General features: G+C 42.7%; 1 protein-coding gene across 2 annotated transcripts in view; it reads left to right on the top strand.

Moving 5' to 3' along the window:
* Positions 1-16,009, top strand: part of CHST10 (carbohydrate sulfotransferase 10) — a 17,664-nt gene extending 1,655 nt beyond the window's left edge. The window contains exons 2-6 of one of the 2 annotated variants that reach the window (XM_021413305.1): positions 4,643-4,777; positions 7,479-7,576; positions 9,863-10,097; positions 12,779-12,884; positions 13,431-16,009. In XM_021413305.1, the coding sequence (XP_021268980.1) occupies positions 4,643-4,777; positions 7,479-7,576; positions 9,863-10,097; positions 12,779-12,884; positions 13,431-13,968 (1,112 nt within the window). In that variant the 3' untranslated portion in view covers positions 13,969-16,009. Of the gene's footprint in view, positions 1-4,349; positions 4,778-7,478; positions 7,577-9,862; positions 10,098-12,778; positions 12,885-13,430 lie in introns of those variants that run through there. The other variant, XM_021413296.1, reaches the window with a different exon arrangement.

Below are 22,919 nucleotides of genomic sequence, written 5' to 3'. Positions count from 1 at the left end.
AGGTCGGAGGCGCTTCCGCCTAGCGCTTCCCGAGCCGAGGGGGCTGCTGCTCCGCTGAAGGCCCGGCAACCCGGGGCCGGGCGACTGGAGCAGGCCGGGAGCCGCGGTGGGAGGCGGGTCGCCATGCCTGGAGTCGCCGCGGGGATGAGGCGGTGTCCCCCGCAGGAGGTTACTTTCTGCGAGTGGTCGTGGGGCGGGTGGCCGAGGGCCGACCCGGGTGTGGTGGCGGCAGGCCGGGCTGTCAGCGGCTGGGCAGAGCTGCTGGGTGCCGTGCACGGAGAAGGCACAAGGAGAAACCTTGCTCGTGGATCTGGTGAGGAAGTTTTTCTTCTCATTAACGTGGAAAGTTTGCTTCTGGTTAGCCAAGCTCCATCTCCTGCCTGCACTGAGAGTCCAGCTTTTGGGCTGTGGATGGGCTTTGCCTTGACGCAGCCCATGTCTGTCACACTGCAGCAGTGCCCCATGTTCCTGTTTCAGGCTCCCCGTGCTATTATCTCTCCCCTGGGCAGTCAGCACCCCAGAATCCAGTTGGGTGGGGAAGCCCTGGTGCTGCTATAATAGCTGCTGTCATGCTGTGAAGAGCGTGCAGGGCCTTGTCTGACCCCAGTGTCTATCTGGGAGTCTGGCTCCCAGTGCTGAGCTGAGTGCCTTGCCATGCTACCTAGCGTGAAGCAAGCACAGTGCCTCTCTGGGCAAGCTGCCATCTGCGGAGCCCCTTCACAGGAAGCTTGCATGTGGCCCAGGAGGGTTACGTGGCTGTTGCTGGGATGCTGCATTAGCTCTCTGCCTTCCTGCTGACAGGTGAGCTACGCGTGCTCAGCACTGTCTGTGAGAGCAGAGGAGACAGGCCAGTTAATGCTGTCAAGGTGCTGAAAGGCCTTCAGAAAGAATCAGCTTTCAAAAATACCTGTTGTAACGTGCTTTATGACATGTAGCAGCACCACTCAATTTTAACAAATGAGCCTGTGAAAGATTTTGGTCTATTTTTTTCTTTTTTTTTTTTTTAAGTATAAGAAATTGTCCAGATTTCTTAACTTTATCTGAAGAGAAGGGAGGCCTTGATGAAAATGAATTGTTTATCTCATCTCATTGCTGTTTGTTCTTTGTTGTGCACTTCAAATTACATCATTAGTCATGTGCTGATAAGCAAGCAGGCTGGTGGTTGGAGGCTCTTAGTGTGCTGCTATCATTCACTGTGCACTGTTCCTCCAAGGAGCCCCTGCCTAGGCATTATAAGCTGCCAAGTAGGGGCCTATGCTTTGAGTTTTAACACTGCTTAAATCTTCAAGTCCCCTGCCATCATGTTCTGTGCAGCCCTATTCATTCCCCGGGCATGTCTTTGGTTTCTGGGGATGGTTGCCAGCTCTCAGCGTTGGTGGATCATGTCTGCCAGCTCTATGGCTACCATGGCCCAGCTTACTTCAATGATTATCATTCATACTCATACCTGAAAAACTTCTGAAATAGGTGGAAAATCACCTTCTGGAGAGCAGGAGGGAATGGCTTAAGTAGCATAACAAGAGAATAAGACAAAACTTCCTGTTCGGGATAAAATTGTATATAATGTGGTACTGAGGGACATGGCATAGTGGACGTGGTGGTGATGGGTTGATGGTTGGACTAGATGAGGTCTTTTCGGACCTTAATGATGCCATGATTCTGTCATTCTGCACTCTGTTCTGTCATTCACATGAAGAACAGCAATTTTCCCCAAAGTCCTAGTGTTTTTTCGAGATAGGACATTACTCACGGACAGGTCAAGCCTTCCACTTTTCGAGTCCTGTTCTTTGGTTCATGGTTGTGTATACATTCCCATTGTGTTTCTGTCCGTGCTTTGGGAAAACTGGCACCTCACTGCTCTGAGGGCTATGTGCCAATTTTGGATTCAGGGCAGATAGCCAGAGATGGAAGACCAGAAGAATACATGGAGAGAAGGTTTGTGGGTTTTCTTTTTTTTTTTTCCTTTTTTTTTTTTTTCTTTTCAGCTCTTGTGCCCCTAAAGAGCATAGAATTGCAATAAGAGGGAAAAGGAGCAATTTGAAAAATCCCTGCGTGTTATGGCGTGACAAGATGGACTGAGCCTTCAGCATTGTTCTTTTTTTTTCTGCTTGTAAGGAAAAAAAGTTTTACACAAGAAGTAAAACCTGCATTTAGAAGTTGGGGGAAACATTTAAAGAGCAGATACAGAAGCTAGTATGTATGTACATGCGTTCACTAGAAAATAAGTAGCAGGAGAGGCAAGAGAAATTGCAGTAAGATTGGAGATAGACCAGGAGGTGTGATTACTGCATGTGAAAGTGATAAAAATATCTTTATTAGGAAAGAGAGAGCTAGAGAAAGGGAAACAACATAAACGCCTTCTTTTAGAAATGTTAATGGTCATCTCGTTTTAATAATGACCTACTTCTGTATGTCATTTTGAGTAGTTCTGTTTCTTAGGGTAGATGCAATTTTGTTTAAGTCCTGGAAGTGAGTAATCGTGCAAGCCTACTGAAGGCAACATAGATCCACATTCCTTACTGAATGACGTGTATCCATCATCATTATGAAGTGGTTGACCTAGCAGGGATACTCTGAACATCAGAGGTCTGTTTCTGCTGGCTTTATGTAGAGCAGGTGTAATGGGTTAGATGGGAGGATCTGCCCCAGACCATTTGTCGTGTCTTTGAAGAACCAGCAGCATATCCAAAAGCAAATGTGGTGAGTTCTAGTGCTTTGAACAGAAGATAGCTGATGTTGTAGCATACTTTAAAATGAGTACCCTTGGGAGCTGATGGTTTGGGGGAATTTGGCATTAGTGTAATGGTATGGTGAGATTCCCAGATCTGTTTTCAGCTGCTTGCCTTGCCTGCACAGGTGTTCGTTGTACCCTGGAGATGTTTCACTTCTGTTAGCTCTTCTTGGAAGCATTTGCATTGCTGGAAGGCAAAAGCTAGTTGGAAAAGCAGTCAGCACCTGTAGCAGGAATATGGGTGTGGCTGGTGGATGTGTTAGAAGACTGTCAAAAGCTTCTGTTGTTTAAGTTTTGTCAGAATAAAAAAGCAAAATACTGGCATACAACCAAAAGAATAATAAAAATTTTGCTTAGAAGCATTAACTAGCATGATTTTTATCATCTTAGCTGGGAATGAGGGCCCCTACTGTCTGGCCATTCATTGAAGTGGTGCAGAAATGTCATGACACACCATGCAGATGTGTTTGTCATTGAAGTTCTATGTGGTTCCTTCAGGGCTGAATTTGGTCCTATGTGATTCCTCCGTGCCCCCCTTCCCTTTTTTTTTTCTTGTACAAATCTCACAAGACTGTTGTGAGAATCTGGTTGTATGAAGTATTTGATTTGAATCCTATTTGGTGAAGTGTTCTGAAGTTGTGTTATTGATGTCCTCAAAAGGAAGAGTTCACTTACTGCTGTGAGGAAACCCCTCCTGCTGGCTCTGTGAGTAATACTTAGCATCATGGAAATCAAAACTTTCCAGTTGATGCTTTACTGGCAACAAAAGCGACAAAGTAAAAAGAAACATTACTACCTCTAAATACAGCTTTGGGTTAAGCTTAGCGTTCTGGCTCAGTGGCATCTGGCCTGCAATTCTTGTAGGCTGGGCAGGAGAGGGCTGTGTTATGTGTCCTGAGTTGACACGGATAGCTGTGAATACTGTTAACGTTCAGCTGCTGACTGGCTACCCTGGGGAGGGGAGCTTTCCTCATTCTACCGTCTTGTGCTGTGATCAGCCACCTCATAAATTTAAGTGGGAGGAAAAGAACTACCCTCAAAAAAACTGGGAGGTTTGCTGGTTTGTCCCTGGGCAGCCTGATCTAGTGGGTGGCAGCCCTGCCCATGGCAGGGGTTTGAATCTGGATGGGCTTTGAGGCCCCTTCCAGCCCAAACCTATCTGTGATTGTCTGCCTGAGTGGTCAGACCAAGTTGGAGTGAATGAGGAAAGAAATATCTCACTGACAGCAGCTGGTGCTTATACTGGCTAAGTAGTTATATCAGTTGAAAAAATGGCAAAAAAAAAAAAAAAACAACCCAGCAAATGGAAGGAGGGGAGTCTGCTGCTTTTGTTATGTTGTATATATGATGTATTCTCTGGACACGCTTACCTGGGGTATGTTCAGAGAAGGGCAGCAAAGCTGTGAGGGGTCTAGAGCACAAGTCTAATGAGGAGCAGCTGAGGGAACTGAGATTGTTCAGTCTGGAGAAGAGGAGGCTCAGGGGAGACCATATCGCTCTCTACAGCTGCCTGAAGGGAGGCTGTGGCAAGGTGGAGTCGGCCTGTTCTCCCGTGTAACTAGTGATAGGACTAGAGGGAATGGCCTCAAGTTGTGCCAGGAGAGGTTCAGGCTGGATGTTAGGAAAAATTTATTCTCTGAAGGAGTGGTGAGGTGCTGGGATGGGCTGCCCAGGGAGGTGGTGGAGTCACCATCCCTGGAGGTGTTCAGGAAAAGTTTAGATGTTGTACTAAGGGACGTGGTTTTGTGTGGAAATATTGGCAATAGGTGGATGGTTGGGCTGGATGATCTTAGAGGTCTTTTCCAAACTTGGTGATTCTACGATATACATAACTAGAGTTCAGTTATGGAGAGCATTTTTCTAAACTGGAACAAAAAGTATTCATGTGTCTATCTTTCCTCTTTCAAACAGGAAGCAACAACTTTATATGGCTCATGTCTGACAACATGCACCACCAGTGGCTGCTTCTAGCTGCATGCTTTTGGGTGATATTCATGTTCATGGTTGCCAGCAAGTTTATCACATTGACTTTTAAAGATCCAGATGGTAAGTTCAAGTTTAACGTTTTGTGGGAAAGAGAAAATAGTATGGTGGTTCACATATATGCACTTCCTGTGCAAAACACTTCTGAGCACATTACCAGTCTTTTTCAGTAGGTCTGAGAACAGAACAAATACATTTATAGAAATGTCAGTGCTGATACTCAATTCCTGCTTGTCTTGGTAGAAGTCTGCAAATTTTGTATCGGATCCTTTTTTTCTTTTCCTTACTGGTGAGGAACGGAGGAAAACATGTTTTGGTATTTTGTCTTGTGAGGTCCTCTTTTTCAGATGTACTCAGTGTCAGTATCTTCATCTCCTAAGAGGACAACTTGTGTACAAAATAGCAGAGCAAAGCTACCTGCTTAAAAATGACCAAAATAAAGCTTCCACAATACTCTTTTCTTGCCTCTTGTAACTGTGGCAGCATTGTGTATAGCTTGACTTCATGCAAAGCTTGTTTTCTTTCACAACACACTTAGCCTAGCCACCTCTGCCCTGCTTCTTGCATTCAGCTTTATCCTCTGCTGTTTGACTGACAAACAGCTTATAGGCTTTTTTGCTTAGCATAAGTAGCCCAGATGATGTTAAGCTGGTGGGGAATTTAAGCCATTTGATGACACCACACAGCACGTTATAGTTTTCTGAAGAAAGTCTACTGAAGAGCTGGTGTTAGGAGAAAGAAAAAGTCCTACAGAGAGCTTGTGACACAACCTACAGTTCTAAGACATCTGTACTTCTGGATCTGCCTAAAATATGCAAAAAATATGTAACTTCTGAAGCGCTAGGATCTCTAGTGCTATTTGCATCATTGACTCGATAGCAGATAAATATGTTAGGTGTACCTGTTAAAAGGTGTACCTTTTAAAATTTGTGTGAGGGTTTACCCAGCAAGTCTTACAGATGAAAGCTGTGTGCTAACTTTGTAGATTTCCTCAGTCTTAGGTTTTTTTTGAGTCTTAGTGTATCTGCAAATGAGCCAGCCTTATGTAAGGTAGTTAAATGTTCCAGTATTTCATGCTATGCCAACTCTTGTTTCTGAGCTTAAGTATTATGTGAGTGGTTATTTCCACCAGAAGTTGTCAGGGGAACTAAAATGTACTTAAAATAATAAATAACTAGAGTACACCCTCTGCATTTATTTGCTTTTTACTATCTTGCCTTACCGTTTCTTTTTATCTTTTTTTTTCATCTGTGCTGAATCCTCTTCCCTATTTGGATAGCTCTCTGAGTAGGAGCTCCATAATTTCTTAAGCTTCAGTCTTACAAAGCCATGAGTATGTATGCCTTGGAGTTTGCAGTGTTTGTACTGGGACCGACAAAGGGAAGTAATGTGAATATACCAGGAGAAAGCCTAAGTAAGCAGGATAGCCAATTTTGGAGGAACTCTTATTAAATTTAAAAATAATAATAAAAAAGCAGAGGTGTGCCAGGGGAGGCTCAGGTCAGATATTAGGAAAAATTTCTTCTCGGAAAGAGTGGTAATGCATTGGAATAGGCTGCCCAAGGAGGTGGTGCAGTCACTGTCCCTGGAGGCGTGTAAGAGACATGTAGATGTGGCACTTAGGGATGTGGCATTGCTTTCAGTTTTAACTTGCTTTTCCATCTCTTCCTTTTGTTAAAACCCAGCATAGGCATAGTGGAGTACTCACTTAGATATCTACCGCTTATGCTCCCTTTTTTCTTGAGCATAAAATGGTAAACAATTGTGGATGCAAATGAAGAAAGACTATTCGTAAAAGAATGAACTATATGAAGAGGAAAATAGTCCAGTATGGATAGAAAGAAATTTTGAGGGAGACATCCTGTTCTTTTCCCATTGTGGTTAGGGAAAACTTCAAGTTATTTTTTTTCCTCTCTGCATCATGTAAAGCTACAATCTTGTGATATTTTTTCAGTCACATGCAAATTGCAAAAGATGCAGGAGGCTTTTCCCTTACATACTTTAATTTGATCTGGAACTATTAGCTGCTCTAAAATAATTAAAAAGAATGAGTGTATTATCTGAATTTGTTTTTCTCCTTGTGGGAGTCTCTAAGGAAAAGCCATCGTTCCAGTAATAAATGATAAAGGGATCTTGTATTCTTTAGTGCTGATTAGAGGTGCTGCTTAGAGCGCCAAGGAAATAAAGGTGCTCCTTAACAATGCTTTCTGTTTCGTTTTTTGATAGTGTCTAAGAGCTTGCAGTAGATGAAACCTACCTACTAATATGAAGGTGGGAAGGGCAGAAGCCTGGTAAATTATGGTTTTCATTTAGGTTTGCTGCAGGAAGTTTATTGAAAAATTAAAGTATTGTACTGTCCAGTGCAATCCATGTATTGTATGCGTCCAGTTATTCTTTTACTAAGAAATCTCAAACATCATATATTACATCTTAAAACCTGTGCAAACATTATTATTTTGCCTGATATTTGGATTTACAATTTCCATGTTTCTTTGCACGCAGTACAAGTACCCTCAAAACAGATAATGGTCATGTTTCTTTGATAAAACTAAATTAAAATTGCATCCAGAATTCCCATAGAGTATGTTCTTTAAAATATTCATAGTCTCTCATGTCTTCTCTAGTACTTTGCCATCTGGAAACAACTCCTAATGTTTTGCCTGCTTATTGCAGAAAATGTTTTCCCATTGTGTTAGCTGTAAAGCAGAAATTGTTGCTTTCCCCCCCATCCTCCGTAACGCTCTTATCTTTTTTCCTTCTTTAGGCTATGGTGCCAAGCAAGAGCCATTAATGCTGACAGCTGTGACAAAAGTGGAGGAGGCACATGTGCCAGAGGAGAAACATTGGACTAAAGAATTCCAGGTGCGTACCATTGAGATAAGAGTTTACATGTATTAAAGAGTGGGAGAAAAGAGAGATTATGTAAGGGTTTCCTGTGGTTAAAGGAACTGCTAGACAGGAATCATTTTTCAGACTTTTATTTTCATAGAGCCAACAGAATTCCTTTCAGCTTCCCAGAGCTACTTTGTTACAGTAACCTTCTATCTATCCAAATTAATGTGTTTCCACTTCCAGGAGAATATAGTTACACTACTATTTTTATCAAGTCAGTTTTTGCTAGCCTTTTCTTATATAATGGCTCAGTCTTGGGTTACTTGTTACAGTGTCTCAGATGTCTTGTTCTAATGATCAGGTTCACAGTTCTTGAGGGCAAGCCTGTGTCTTGTCTATTCTTCCTTTCCTTTTGGTTCTTTGTCTGGTCTTTCCAGTTCTTTTTTATCGGATTCCATATTTTTTCTTCATGTTCTGTGCTCTTTGTGCTTTACATCCCAGAATTTGTCCAAAGTGAAACACAAATCTATTCAGTATACATCTTCTATTCAGTAGAAGTTGATCCAAATGCACAATTCTGTACTGTCAGAAGTAAAGCAGAACAGATGTGGTTCTTAGCAAATTCCGTGCTAATTCTCAAGGAAACTGAAAATTCTACATGCAAATGTGAACTTCAGGATATTTGTATGGAGGGCTAGGGCCAATTTTTTGCCATTGGTTAAATCAGTCTATTATTTAGTGTAAATATTTCTGTAAAGCAGAAGGCAGCATGGAATGTGGGTATCTCTATAGGCATGGCACTATTTTTCTTATGTTTTTTTTTTAAAAAAAAGGACATTTAAGTTATCTTCACTATAGCTGTGAGGAAAGCTTTGTTCAGTGAAGTCTGGCAGTTCCGTGTAGCAAGTCTTATTATCCTCTTCCAGTCAGGTAAAGGAAGATATTAAGGTTTCTTGATCCAAAACTATTCCCTCTTGACTTTGTGACAACATGAAACACAGAACAATAATATTAATCCTGGTTGCATGCAAAAGGAATTGTTTTGACAGATAAGCAATCTGTCAGGCCATCCAAATCACCTCTTGAGCAGGGAATATTGGAGAGAAGTAGCAAACAGAAAAAGCAGAATGAGTGGGTTTTTTTTTCCTTGTGAATAATTGGGACAAAATGTAAAATCATCCCTTTCTCATGTGTTTCTTGGGCGCTATCTAAAGCACCATCTAAATAAAGATACGGATGACAGTGCTTGGATGCACTAAACCTGGTCAAATTCTTAAATTTACCTGAGTAATAATGAAGTCGCCCCACCAGAGTGAAAGCCTGAGAGTTATTTATGAAAATAAGAACAATGTACTTCACTTTACAGTACATCTTTCTAACACTGTGCTTGCTGCAAAAGGTAGTGGCATTAAAATAAGGAAGTTACGAAGTTAAAGAAAAGCTTGACACCATAATGTGCTGTGCCAAAAGGATAAGTGAATTTTTCTTTGCTATTGACTAACCATTGACAGTGCAAAATGTGTTTTTTTGTGGACGATGTTATCTCTTTCCCTTCCCAGATCCAGCTATGTAAATCACAGTTAGTGGAAGGAGGAAGATTTTTCAACAGAAAATTAAAATTCCTCATCATCTGTGTATCAGGCAATCTTATTCTTTCTCTCTCCCCATTAATCATGAGGCACGGGGATGTTGTTGTAGCCATGGCTCCCTCCTTAGTCTCACAGAAGTGAGACCCGTCAAACAGGTCATCGATTTTTGGATAAGAGGAATGCTGCGTTGTGTGAATTTTTGTCCACTTAATTTTGTTGCAGCTTGGATAGGTGGAAACACTGGATGGCTGCAGATGCTAGAAAAAACACAGAACTTTTGTCCTAAACTCTTCTTTCCCAGAGAGAAGGGTTACCTTCTCTAAGCCCCACTTCCCTAGAGATTAAAGTGAAATTTCTGTTGCAAGTAATGGTTTTGCCTTCTTATCCCATTCCCTTACAAGTTTGCTTACTTGCTAGTGAAGCTTTAGGGGAGTTTGGTCTTTGGTCAAGGCCATGTCACACCCACACAAATAGGACCTCGCTGCTCTGTTGTATGTAAAGCTCTTACTACTACCTACTTCCCTGTAATGACTCAGTTGTACCGACACCTACAGCAGCAGTGCAGGAAGGAAACTGCTGCTTCTTCAGTTAATGTTTAGCACCGTTTTTATCGTGAGTGTATGAATCATTATGATGCACAGTTTGGGGACATTTATGGTTTAGAACTTGATCTGAAAACTAAACATTTGCACTTTTTTTTTTTCTTTCTCCCCTCCATTTTATAAAGCCAACTGGAAAAGCTTTTACTGGAAATCTGCTACACCATCCCCTGGTTCATATGGAAAGACTTGAGCTTCTCCGGAATGTCTGCAGAGACACTGCATTGAGAAATCTCTCTCACACTGCGGTTTCCAAATTCGTCTTGGATCGAATATTTGTGTGTGACAAGCACAAGATCCTGTTTTGTCAGACGCCGAAAGTGGGCAACACTCAGTGGAAAAAAGTCTTGATCGTTTTAAATGGTATCTACTCAGTTGTGGGTGTGTGGGTTTCTTTGAGGGGGAGGAAAAAGCAGAATTGGTCCAACTGGGACAAGACTGAAATGGATTCTTTCTGCCTTTCAGTACACTGATACTTATTTCAGCTGCTTATTCGTCACAGTTGCTTCTAATCCTTTCAAAAGATCTATTTTTAAAGAAAATAAACCTGTTCTTTCTGTGAAAATAAGTACTGTTATGACTCAAACAACTTTTGAGCCAAACAATAATAGTACACATATGCATGTGGTAGGTAGGTTTGTTATCTTTGAAGGGGTGGCACTGGTTTAGAGGGTTTGAAGCAAGTAAATTACAAGGTACCACAATTCCCTAAGAAATTTTTGTATGAAATCTTGAACCCACCAATTTATAACTTCACATTTTAAGGCACGAGGAAAGCTTATTAAAATTCTGCAGCTGCTGTAGGTCTGTAGTGATGAAATGATGTGTATGTGTAACCACCGAGCCATTATATGAGTTAAGAAGATTCTGAGGCACTTAAGGCTAGAGTTTCATCAAAAAAGGTATGTTATAAAAGACTAAAAGAAGGACTAAACAGACTAGCGTTTGAGTAACAATCTATGAGGCAAACTCTGTCTGTCTACTTGTACCCTGGCACGCTCTTCTAGTAGCATGGCATGCCAATACAAATAATGGATTTCCTCAGGGTTTCCTACTGTACCACTGCGTGCACACATACTTGGCTTGATCATATTTAATATAACACACCTTTGTTTGACTTAAGACATGTTGCTTGTCTGTGTACCAGGGCTGTGACTTTCCTATCCATAGTCAGGTCAGCTGGGGCCCTTTGGTGGTTTTGCAGGCAATGTGGCTCATCAAGGTATGGCTGATACCTGAACACTATAAACCTATCTTTCTTGTTATGAGAACCCTGAGAACAGCCAGCTCCACACTTCTGTTTATGTTTTCTTGACCTTGCATGAGGTAGTTCACATACCCAGAAAGAAACAGTCACAGGTTGACAAAGGAACTGTGTCCCTCAGCAAAACTTTTGTAGTAAGGAGTATGTATCCAAAGACTTGAACATTAGTTTCAGTCTTGGTATATGGATCAGAGCTTAAAATCCAGAAAAGATATGCATGCACAGAGGTACGCACTTGTGTCTTAAATGCCTGTGTAAGCTGCACTTGAAGAAAATACTGAGTATGAAAGAAACTACATGAGTGCATTGGAACTACCTGCCCTTGCCTGAATTTTAACAGATAACATGCAAAGAATTCCACAGGGCAGGCAGGGTTTTTTGTCTGTGTTCAGTGGAGGATTACTGATGTCTTACTAGCAGGGAACCTTTCACTTTCAGATTCTAAGTTCTGGTGTGTTGGATAATGACAGTGAATTGTGTCTATGTAAATACTGGTCCCTTCTGCCTTGAGCTGCAAGTGTGTACTAACGAAGACCATCTCTTTCATTGGTCTGACTTTCTTCTCTTTGAGTAGTTTCCACAAATGGAACCGATACTTACAGGGGAATACTTTGCTTCTAAAAGTGGTATTTGGAGGTTCAGGATGGAGAAGCACAGCTGTGGCACTGTGGGGAAACTAATTCTGATACTGCTTGTATTGCACCTCAGCTCTGGATGAGTACAAGCATTCTGTTTCTGAGGTTATCTAATCTGACATGTACTGTGCACATGGAATTCCCCTAGAGTACCAGAAAGCATAATTAGAAAACTAAAATTAATAAAGTATTCCCCCTCCCTAAAAATGATAAAACTGAGAATCTGTGTGGTGCGTGTTATTCACCACAGTTCTGACTGCTCCTAAGGTTTTTATTGAAACTTTAATTATCTGCATTACTCCCGTGGTAGGAATACTGGAACAGAGAATGCCACAGAGGCTTTCACCTAAACAGCTTGCTTTGCCTCAGCCTGTTCTCACCGCATGTTGGCTCTCTGAAATGATGCTTTGTGTGAAGGCTTACTCCTGAGGCCCAGGGGGCCATGTGAGATATTTCTCGAGGTCATAACAACTTCCTGGATCACGATCTTAAAAAGAATGCATTAGAATTCGGTGACAGTATTTTTCTTGTCCATTTACGTCCTTGAAAAAAAAGAAATAGTACCTGGAGGCTTTTTATTGTTAATTTTAGTGCTTTTTAATCCATGCAGTATTGTATGATTGGAGTTTTTGTTTGAGCATCGCATAGTCATTAAAGAAACATTACGGATCCTGACAGCAAAATGCTTTTGCGTTGACACAGTTCCAAAAGCAGCCCACAGCATTTATTTTTTGCTGCTGGTGGAAACTCAGAAAAAATGCTGATTCCTTCTCTGGAGTTAATTCCCAGGGTCTTCCTCTGTGCGTATGTGTGGGCAGAGGAAAAGACAATGGGGACACTGAAGTGGGAAGTTCCAGGCTGAAGCATAATTGCTGATGAAATTCTTGTAATGTGCGTGTCTGAGAGCTTTCAAGCCCCGTGGTCTTGGATTTTGGTGTCACAAAGCCTTGAGAATTTTAACAGTTTTCAGCTTTATGGTCAGAATCTTTTGTCATTTAACAGCTTCAAACATAGTAACCATAAACACTGAAAACAGGGAAAACAGGAAGATAAACCAAAAAGCTGTCAGCCAAAGGCATGCTTGGTTTCTTTGTTTTTTTTTCCCCCTTAAAAAAATTCTCTTGCTCTCTTTTCAATTTTTCTAGGAGCATATTCTTCCATAGATGAGATCCCTGAAAGTATTGTACATGATCATGAGAAGAATGGCCTTCCACGCTTGTCCTCTTTCAGTGACTCTGAAATTAAAAAACGGTGAGAGATGGCTTCCTGGGGAGGTAGCAGGGGTTTGGAGTCAGAGGTGGGGTGAGCAGACAGGAGAGCAGACATTCAGGTGAAACACTTCATACTGAAGCAATGATTTGTCTAACCAGCTGCCATTAAAAAGTGCAACCCTCTGTTGCAGTTAGCTGCACTGAGCCACTTTTTCTGTGTCATTGTGTATTTTATTTTGAGCTTATCCTCGTAACATTAAAAATATCTCAAATTCAGAGCTTTCAGCATCATAGAGGATTTGGTCTCCTGTTTATTTGGATTGAGATAAACTAAGCTTCTCCAGCTGTACTAAAATGTGAAGGACGAGGAAGCTCTGCTTACATTTTGTACAAAAACTTACATTAAAAAGTATGAACACTGTATTTCAAGTCCTGCTGATGATAGCATTGATAGACTATGCAAATGGCATAAGATTTACATTGCTCTCTCTGTGGTCAGAGATTTCATACAGTTTGTAAGCCTTTGCTAGACACTTCTTACATTTTTGTCATTATTCAATCTCTTTTTCTTCCTTCCTCTGTTTAGACTGAATTTGTACTTCAAGTTTTTTATTGTTAGAGATCCATTTGAAAGACTTATTTCCGCATTTAAAGACAAGTTTGTGCACAATCCTCGGTTCGAACCTTGGTACCGACACGAAATTGCTCCCAGCATCATCCGTAAATACAGAAGGAATCGCACGGAGACCAAAGGGCTGCAGTTTGAGGATTTTGTGCGCTATCTGGGTGACCCTAACCACCGATGGCTGGATGTCCAGTTTGGCGATCACATCATTCACTGGGTGACCTATGTGGAACTCTGCGCCCCCTGCGAAATCACGTACAGTGTGATTGGACACCATGAAACCCTGGAGGACGATGCTCCCTACATTTTGAAAGCAGCTGGCATAGACCGTCTGGTATCATACCCCACGATTCCACCAGGCATAACAGTGTACAACAAAACAAAAGTAGAGAGGTATTTTTCGGGAATCAGCAAGAGAGACATAAGACGCCTCTATGCTCGCTTTGAAGGCGATTTTAAACTCTTTGGGTATCGGGAACCGGACTTCTTGCTTAACTGACACCCGGGATAAGCTCTGGAGAAATGTCTTAATTGAAACCTGCGTGAACACCAGCTGCAACCCTGACAGAGATGAGAACGACCATTTATTTTCTAGCTTTTTGACGTTGCCCCATTCTTAGATGAAATATGTGTCATATGGAGAGTTAGGGGCTTACAGTTGTTACTTACTGACTGTATTTTCAGTATGTGACATTGCAATCTGTTAGGAATGAAGTCGGTTATCTAAAACACAGGATTCCACTTCTTCCCATTCCCTCCAGGAAAAAAAAAAAAGAAAAACAAATGGGCGATGGTCTTCCTCCTCCCTCTCCCAGGCAGAATGCAATTTAAAAATGTTGTGAAGTATGTATAAAGATGGCAGCCTCACTGCAGGTTAACGCTGACACGTGTGTGAGCTTGATGATTTGTGTTTATGAGAAGGGCACTCAGTCTCCCGTGAGCTTTGAAAATTAGAGGCCAGTACAGGACTAAAGATTGATGGAATGCTTCACAAGTAAAATCATCTAGTTTCTGTCATGTGGCTGCTATAATAATAGTAATGCTGATCTAATCCCATTTTTGTTTGTCACAAAGTGAATCTAATTAGAAGCTTTAGAATTGTTCAAAAAGGGGCTGGTTCTAGAACCCAGTTATCTGTATTTTTGTCAAGTGTTTACTGTACTTACTACTGGTCTATTGAGCCTCATCAGTCTACTTCTGATTTTCAAGGTATTATTTAACTCCTGGCTACGTAAGTTATCTGAGAACACCAGGTGCAAACGGAGCATAGAAGAAATATGAAACCATTAGGGAACCTTTAAGGAAAATTAATTTAAAATAAAGAATTAATTCTATTTGTGGGAGCACGTACAGAAATCAAAGATGCCACACATTTTAACTTGTTTTGTCTTCTAACAGTCAAGATTAATAAAGAAGCCACGAAAGCAGGTTGTCCTATGAAAGAGCTGCTAGAGTTACTTGGGTTAATGGTCTTCCTTTTTCTTACTATCCTGCCTTGCTCAGTGTTCAGTACCTTACAGAAGAGAATGTTTCTTTCCCTCACAAAATTCATCCCCCTCCTGCTGAAGTAGGCAGTATTTGGATCCTTCTGTTTTCCAGTGACTCACTGCCATGGTGTCCTGAGTTTAAAAAGCCCAACATTTGTGCTACCAACAGGTGAGGTGGCAGCTTGCCAGGAGTTTGAATTTCACTTACGTTTCTGTACTTGTTTTGTGCGTCCAAAAAAAAAACAAAAACAAAAAAAAACCCAGAACTGAATGAGTGCAGCCATAATATTTGCCTGTGCTTGCATTCTGCCTGATAAGGAGACGTCTTGAGTTTGAGCTCACCAGCAATAAGAATCAGCGTGCTGCCACTTCGTCCTGCAGTTCGTGGGAGGGAGACCACAAACCCAGACTGCGGCCATCGGTCTGTCCAAAGTGAGCGTGCGTCCCGTGTTCTAAAATCCTGGTCCCAGAGGATTACTTTTCAGATCAGTGTAACGTTGCTGGCTGGAAACGCTGCTGGCTGTCAGTGCTATGGAATCTGCTTTTCGATCCAGCCCCAGCATGTTTTCGATAGCCCCTCTATCGGCACAAGGAAGCATCTTGCACTTGTGGAAAAGGAAAGCTGTGCCAAGCTGACGTGGGCTGCTGTCTGCAGAAAGGAAGCCCCGCTGTAGCTGGATGTGGTTTCAGAAAGATCCCGACAGACTCACTGAAATAAGGGAGGATCGTCCACTGAGCAGCGTTAGAAGAGAATAGGCCAAGGTGGCAAATCTCCAAAGGTGGGATTATTGGGTTTCTTTGAGAAAAAGCAATGGTTACAGTGCCCTAACTTGTTAGTTCTTAACAAATGATAAAAAGATGTTAACAGCTCCCGGTTTCTCTGTTTTTCTTAATATGGGAGCTTAGCAAAATGTATTGTTAAACACATTTTGGAGCTAATGAGCTGATTGATTACCTCTCTGCCAGTCTAAAATGTAACAGTGTGAATAATGTATAGTGAATTCAGGCCTTAAAGTTTAATTCTAATAAAGATGAAAGTAGAATTGTTTTCCACTGAAGGCATAAGTTACTGATACAAATGTATCTGTTTTATTTTCTTGGGTAAATTACTAAATGTATCAATTGCTTAAAAATGGACAGATGGGAAGTGCTGCCTGAATTTTCAGTAACATTTTTTTTTTTTTCTAATGGCTTTCTCTGAGTTGAGTTCTCTGGACTCCTGTGGCTGAAGGAATTAGTTCCAGTGCAGGCAGAGTGGGCAGAGCACGCTGTGTTGGGAAGGAGGCTCTTGCCCTGCTAGTTATAATGAATTAAATGGTTGTGTTTTGTTTTAATTTAATGGGACGCTGTGCAAGACATTTACAAATTCAGTGGCATGTATGAATGCTATTAGGCCATTAGGACATAATTTGCCTAGCAAACACGTGCTATTTCTGTCATACTTGGGGAACTCCTGGCCTGGATTGTTACTTCTCTCTCTTTTTTTTTTTCATGCTATAACTTCAAGAAACAGACTTACATCCTTATTTTGTGCATATCTCTCTGTCTCTGGGTTGCTTTTTTTTTTTTTTTTTCCCCTCTCAGCAGCTTTTGAATCATTTGGCCAACTGGAACATCATTTTACAAAGGAAAGTTGAGCTTTTATAGAATCACAGAATCACTAAGGTCGACCTTTCAGATCATCTAGTCCAACTGTCAACTCACCCCCACTATGCCCACTGACCACGTCCCTCAGTGCCACATCCACACGGTTCTTGAACTCCTCCAGGGATGGTGACTCCACCACCTCCCTGGGCAGCCTGTGCCAGTGCCTCACCGCTCTTTCTCGGAAGAAATGTTTCCTAATATCCAACCTGGACCTCCTCCGGTACAACTTGAAGCCATTCCCTCTCATCCCATCTCTGTTACCCGGGAGAAGGGGCCAACCCCCACCTTGCTACAACCTCCTTTCAGGTTGCTGTAGAGAGCAATAAGGTTTGTTGGTTGGTTGGTTGTGTGGGTTTTTTTTCTTAATGTGAGTGGTTACCTCTTTCTTGTAGTAAAAGGGGATCCAGAACTTACTTGCCTGTGAACTATCTTTACAGGTGATGCCTACCACTTTTCTTTGTTTTTCTGTAGTTAGTATATTCATGCAAATCTTTATTTTGGGAATTGTTCTTTACGAGAAGTAGCAACTCAAAAGTGCCCTGAAAATACAGATTTTTCCCAGCTAACCCTGTTGTTTCCCATTCATTATTTCAGTATTTCCTCGGATGCTGCTGAGGGTGGCAGCTCCCTGCTGCTAGCACCAGCTCTGCAGTCAGTTCCACGAAGCCATCAGCCATCAGTTCCAGCTGCTGCATAACATAATTTTTTTTCCACGTGGTGTTAATAATTTTGTTGGCTGGGAAAGCCACCTTAGGTCTTATGTGTGCTCCAGACAGTTTGCAGAGAAAAGAGATTATATAGGGATTGCTTATGTTTATTTTCTTAGATGTTAAGGGTGCTTTGTCAGTGTCTGTACCTGATGCTTAATTAACAAAGAGAGAGGTGAGTGATACTTCTGCTTCATGGTCTTACTGTGGTTTACACTGAAGCCCCATCCTGTTATGGCAATGTGAAGGGACCTGAAAGGAGCTGTTGTGCTTGCTTGAAGTGTAAGGGTGTAAAAGGAACATGACATGTGATGTGGGTCCTGGAGGTTTATCTCAGTAATTGCTTGTGACGGGCCATCTGCAGAGGCCAGTGTGGTTCCTCCATGGCTTGTGCCTGAGAAGACCTCTGAGGTCAGAAGCAGCATGTGGGTGGTGCGGAACTCCCCTCAGCCTTTCTGGGCTACTGCTGTGGGGAAGGGTTTACCATAAGTTATCCTCTTAGCAGCAAAGCCCACTGCGACCTGGGTGAAGGCAGAGCGCATCCCTCCCAGGGGAGGAGGCATTTTGGCTGGCTGGTGCCAGTATCTCCGTGTTGGTGTTTTAATGCACTTGTGTGCAGCTGAGCTGTCGGCTCGTTTTCCTGCTCCACCTCATGAGCACCACTGCAGCTCTCTCTGTAAGCTGCTGTGCTGGGCAGCAGGAGAAGGCCCTGTGTGAAGCAAGCAGTGTGAGGCCTGTGAGCACGCAGCTGACGGCCTCAGGCTGCTGTAGGAGCAGTGCTGCTGCTCAGGGCTCACTGCTCTGAAGTCAGCATTTTCCCTTTCAATCCAGTCAGGAGGGAAAGAGAAGACAGCCGTGTGTTTGCTTTGTGGCATAAAAGGAATCCCCGCTGGTAGAAATTCCTGAGTGTTAAACCCAAACAACGTGTGGACGAATGAGGCTGAAAGAAGCAGCGTGCAGCCATATCAAACCCCTGGAGATGCTGGGCTCCGTGCTGGGAGGAGTGTGGGGAAGCTTTGCTGGAGGTTTCAGAGGAGCAATGTGCCGCCTGTGCCGTGAACATGCGCATCTAAGGAGCAGCCACCAGCCTAAGAGAGTGCACATGGCAGCACGAAAGCACAAAGCGTCTGCTCTCGTTGTCTGCCTGACATCACAAGAAGGAAAAAAGTGCTTTTCCTGGAAAGGAAGGAGTTAAAAAATAATGCTAAAGGCTACACACCGGGAACTGCAGTACCCACATGACTGCTCTGGAAGTGTGCAAGTCGTTTCTCAGCAGCTCATGGGGCAAAAGCAAATCTGCAGATAGGAGGGTAAACACGGACCATCCGGTGTGTGTGCGCCCTCTGGAACGCAATTGAATGCTGAGAACCTAGCCAAGGCTCCCAGCAATGGCGAAGCAAATGGTTCTCATCTAGGAGAAATATATGGCTATGCTGGAGGAAGTCTTTGTGAAATAACTGGGTCTTTCGACAACTACAATTTAGACACCTATTATGACTTAAGTTGGAACATTGTGTCTTCTAGATCCTTTTCTTTCTCCTTTCCATAGTCTTTTTTTATTATTATTATTCAGTTTTCTCTCCCTTGTCCTGAGAGGCCTCTGTGTGACACATGACAGCATGACACCTGTCATTCTTCTCTTACCAGACGGGTGGAAGAGGCTGCAGGAAGTACAAAATATCCTCCGTAATGCTGGAGAAGAGGAAATTGAGAGCAGGGAATTGCTATGAATCACTTGTGGTCATGGTGAAACATCAAGATTGCATGAGATACTAATTCAGTGTTTCATGTGTTGGTCAGGAATCCACTTAAGGAAAAACGTTGCTGTTCTGTATTTGGAATCCTTGTTCGTAGGTTTTGAATGAGTTCCATTAAGGTTTTACAGCAAGTAGATTTGAAATCTGCCGTCCAGCTAAGCTTCACTTTGGATCTGCCTATTTTACTCTCATTCTGCTCTATGCACTGAATAGAGTGAGAGCAGGCTCTTTTCACTTGCTCTGTTTCCCCAGTTTCTGGCTGTTCTTTGAAATGCTCTGCCTTTTGTGCTCTTAAAAAGGCAGCGAGCATCCTAGAGAAGCCAGGAGTCTCTAGTGCACCTCTCTGCCTCTGTCTGCATCACAGGCTGCTTTCATCTGCCAGCATCCCTTCACTTTTCAATAGCTTTTAAGCCTGGCTCTTCACTGTAAAGCCTGTTGAGATTTGTGTTTATGATTAAAATTACACATTGAGAAATACGTGGGAGTAAAGGGATTAGGGAAACAGTTGCAGCAAGAAAAAAATTAAAAAGACAAAGCATGAGGAACGGTTTCACCGTTCCACCCATTGCTCTGGTTTGTATGTTCTTGCTTGGATGATTTTGGGACCTATATGATTTTCCTGCTGGTGTCATGCACTTGTTCTTCTCTGGGGTAATTGGGACAGGCTCCTAGGCTGGACCTTTGTCCCATCAAGTGCTATGTGTCTGCATGGCAAAGATGTAGCAAAGCTGTTATTTCCTTGATTTGTGTCAGAATTGCTTCCAGAAGTAAGAAGAGATGGAAAAGCTTGGGGTAGGGGCTTTCCACCTCTTCATCTAATCTCAATACACTGTTTAAATACATCTCTGTGTGGGAGTTTAAGACACGGCACTAAGCTGCAGTTGTCTGGGTTGTGGGGTTTTTTTTTAATTGTTTAGTTTTGGTTTTGTGTGTTTAGGGTCAGATTAATAGCTTCTTTGAAATGCCATTCTGATGGAAAACAAGGCAGGTGCCTTGCTGTCACCAGGTGAGGGCCTATCATATGATTGCTTGCCAGACAGGGAAAATCACTTCATTAGATAGTGATACTTTTTAAATATAATCCTCTTACTGGTGGATTTTGAGCTTAAAATGCACCGTGGCCAATTTTCTTTTTACTTTCTTCTCCTGTACAAGAGCAGTACTCGCAGAGTTTTCGTATTTCTGTTATTTTGGAGCCTCTTATTTGAAGCTTCTGGTTAGAAATGCTTCAGGTTTAAACATTTTGCATTGGAATTTAAGGAAAGTGTGTAACTGGACTATTGGTAGGGCAGAAGGACAATGTGAAGACCCAGTGGACTTTAATGCAGAGCTGTATGCCAGCAGTGTGACATGACTTTGAGAAAGCGGCCACCTCACTGCGTGCATGCAGCAACATATTTCCACTAATGACCACTGAACTTGGATGTGGTGAATAAGGCAGTGGAGAGACCTTACCTTGATGCCAGTTCTCATCAGTGGTGATAAGGGGGAGAGGGGGTCATAGAATCATTAAGGTTGGAAAAGACCTCTCAGATCATCTAGTCCAACCACCAGCCCACCCACCACGTCCCTCAGTGCCACAGCACCACGGTTCCTGAACATCTTCAGGGACGATGACTCTACCCCCTCCCTGTGCAGCGTGTTCCAATGCCTCACCACTCTTTCTGAAAAGAATTTTTTCCTGATATCCAACCTGAGCCTCCCCTTGCACACCTTGAGGCTATTACCTCTAGAATTCAAGAGGAACAAAGAGCCTGCCTGCTAGACAGAGAGCAGAGCTTCTGGCTTGTGTAGCTTTAAAAAGGAGAGAGAGCATTACTGCTGTCTAAAAGTGTACTGGGGCAAGTGAAGGAATGGTGGGAGAAGCTGACATCCAGAGAAGGAGGGGAGCTGAAAGATAACACGGTTGCAGACAGCCCGGTTTGTATCAGCCAGGAGCCAGCTGGGGCTGGAGGCTGGGAGGACATTTGCCCGTCACCATGTTGGTATATGGAGAAGAAGGATCAGCAGAGGCACACGGAGCTACTCTCACACATCCAGCCCCATCGTGTATGCTAAGCTATAGTTGTTGTTCTCTCCTGCCTCTTTGCCTTCTTTTTCTCACAATAATCATATTTGGAAATGTTGGAAGGAATGTGAACTTCTGTGAGGAGACGAGAGTTTGAACTTAATTCCCTTAATTTTATTTCTGTAGTGCCAATCTTAAGGTGGTTCAACCTGTCCGTGTTTGAGTTGGATATGATGCAAACAGACATGAGCTGGTAGGAAACAAGAGAAGGAAGAGCATTGTGGAGTAACTCCATTTGGAGAGCAGTAAAGCAGCACCCTCCACAAACTGCAGTTTCCCCCCTTGTATTTTCTGTGCCCTCCCCAGTCCAGGGGGAGATTGGCAGCACACTAACATATGATTATAATAATAAATTATAAAATAAATTATGATAATGATTATTATCACCCAGATGCCGGCCCCAGCCCAGCAGGCTGATTCGAGTGTCCATGCGGCACAGGGCACACGGACACCCCTGCGCAGGGAGGCCCTGCAAAGCACCGCCGCTCAGATGGGTATCGCCTCCTGAGAATGAGTCATGAAGATTTGGTTCACTTCTTCTTCCCTGTCCTAGAAGGGCTGAATGATGAGTGCTTTCTGCCACTGCCAGAAACGGAGGTGGTTGCTGGAGGCATGGTACATCTAATCAGTTTTATTGATGGCTGCACCATGTGAGCGAAACTTTTCCCTGTGAGGCTGTGAGAATTAAAGATATTTGTAACATGCTTAGGGAAAGTGTAGAGTTCCTATAGGAGACAAAGAAGGAATAAAATATTAATGTCTCTATTATCAGCAGATGCTTTTAAAAGACAGTTGTAACATGTGGGTTCAATCATGCAGGGTGAATTCAGCATGTGGGTTCCAGCGTTTACTGCTAATGCAAATGATGCTGAATACTGTCAGGAGCTTAATCTGATGCATTATTTTAATTTTTCCCTGACACACAAATGATCAGAGGTGCATGTTTGCAATCAGTGCCGCAGCCTAACACTCCAGGTGATGAGTGATACTCTTATCAGCCACCTGAAACTTTCACATGAAGTTGAGAGCTTTTTTCCCAGTGTTCTATTCTGAAACACACTGAGTCTGCTAAGCATTTTACCTGTGCCAAAGGCACAGAAAGATTTACAGAGCCAGGCAATCTTTCCTCTACTGCCGGCTCTTGTGCTCTTTCAGCTCCTAGCCCATGGTCTCTATGAATGCAGTAAGATTTAAATACACAAGGGACTATAATAATTTTCTGTCAGTAAGACGCATGCTATGTTGGTGTCTGTGGAGGTGCTCTTGGGTTGCTTGGGTTTTGCTTTGTTTAAGGCATGTGGGATTGGGGGTGGGTTCTGCAGTGTGACTGGATCCTGGAGCACCTTGTCTGCAGCTCTGAGGAGGTTAGAACTGGCTCATGACATTTGGCTGCGGCGGCCTCCTTTACAGAACGGATTGCTGATAGAAAACCTAATTTCAGCTGGCACTAAATACTTCCTTTTTAAATGGCTGGCTTTGATTACTTTGAGTTTGGCCAGTCTTATCAGGCTGAAATCTCCTACAGTAGGTGTACCTTACAGCTAAAATTCTTGTGCCGTTTCTGGGAACACTGTTTGGAACAGCTGCTTTAGGTTGTGTCATGCCCTTGAAAATCTCACTGTGTTGTACTGTTGTTTTTTGTTTGTTTGCTTTGCATTTGATGAAGGACTTAACCTTCAGTGAGAAGGTAAGGCTTGAAATGCGCCTTTTGCTGTTTGTGTGATTAAAACCACTTGAGAAACTACAAGTCTTTGAAGAATTTAGGGCACACAAACTGGGAAAAG

This window comes from Numida meleagris, chromosome 1, assembly GCF_002078875.1.
Source record: "Numida meleagris isolate 19003 breed g44 Domestic line chromosome 1, NumMel1.0, whole genome shotgun sequence".
Lineage (NCBI taxonomy): Eukaryota > Metazoa > Chordata > Aves > Galliformes > Numididae > Numida > Numida meleagris.
The sequence above is the reverse complement of the archived record's forward strand: the minus strand, read 5'-3'. Positions and strand labels throughout refer to the sequence as shown.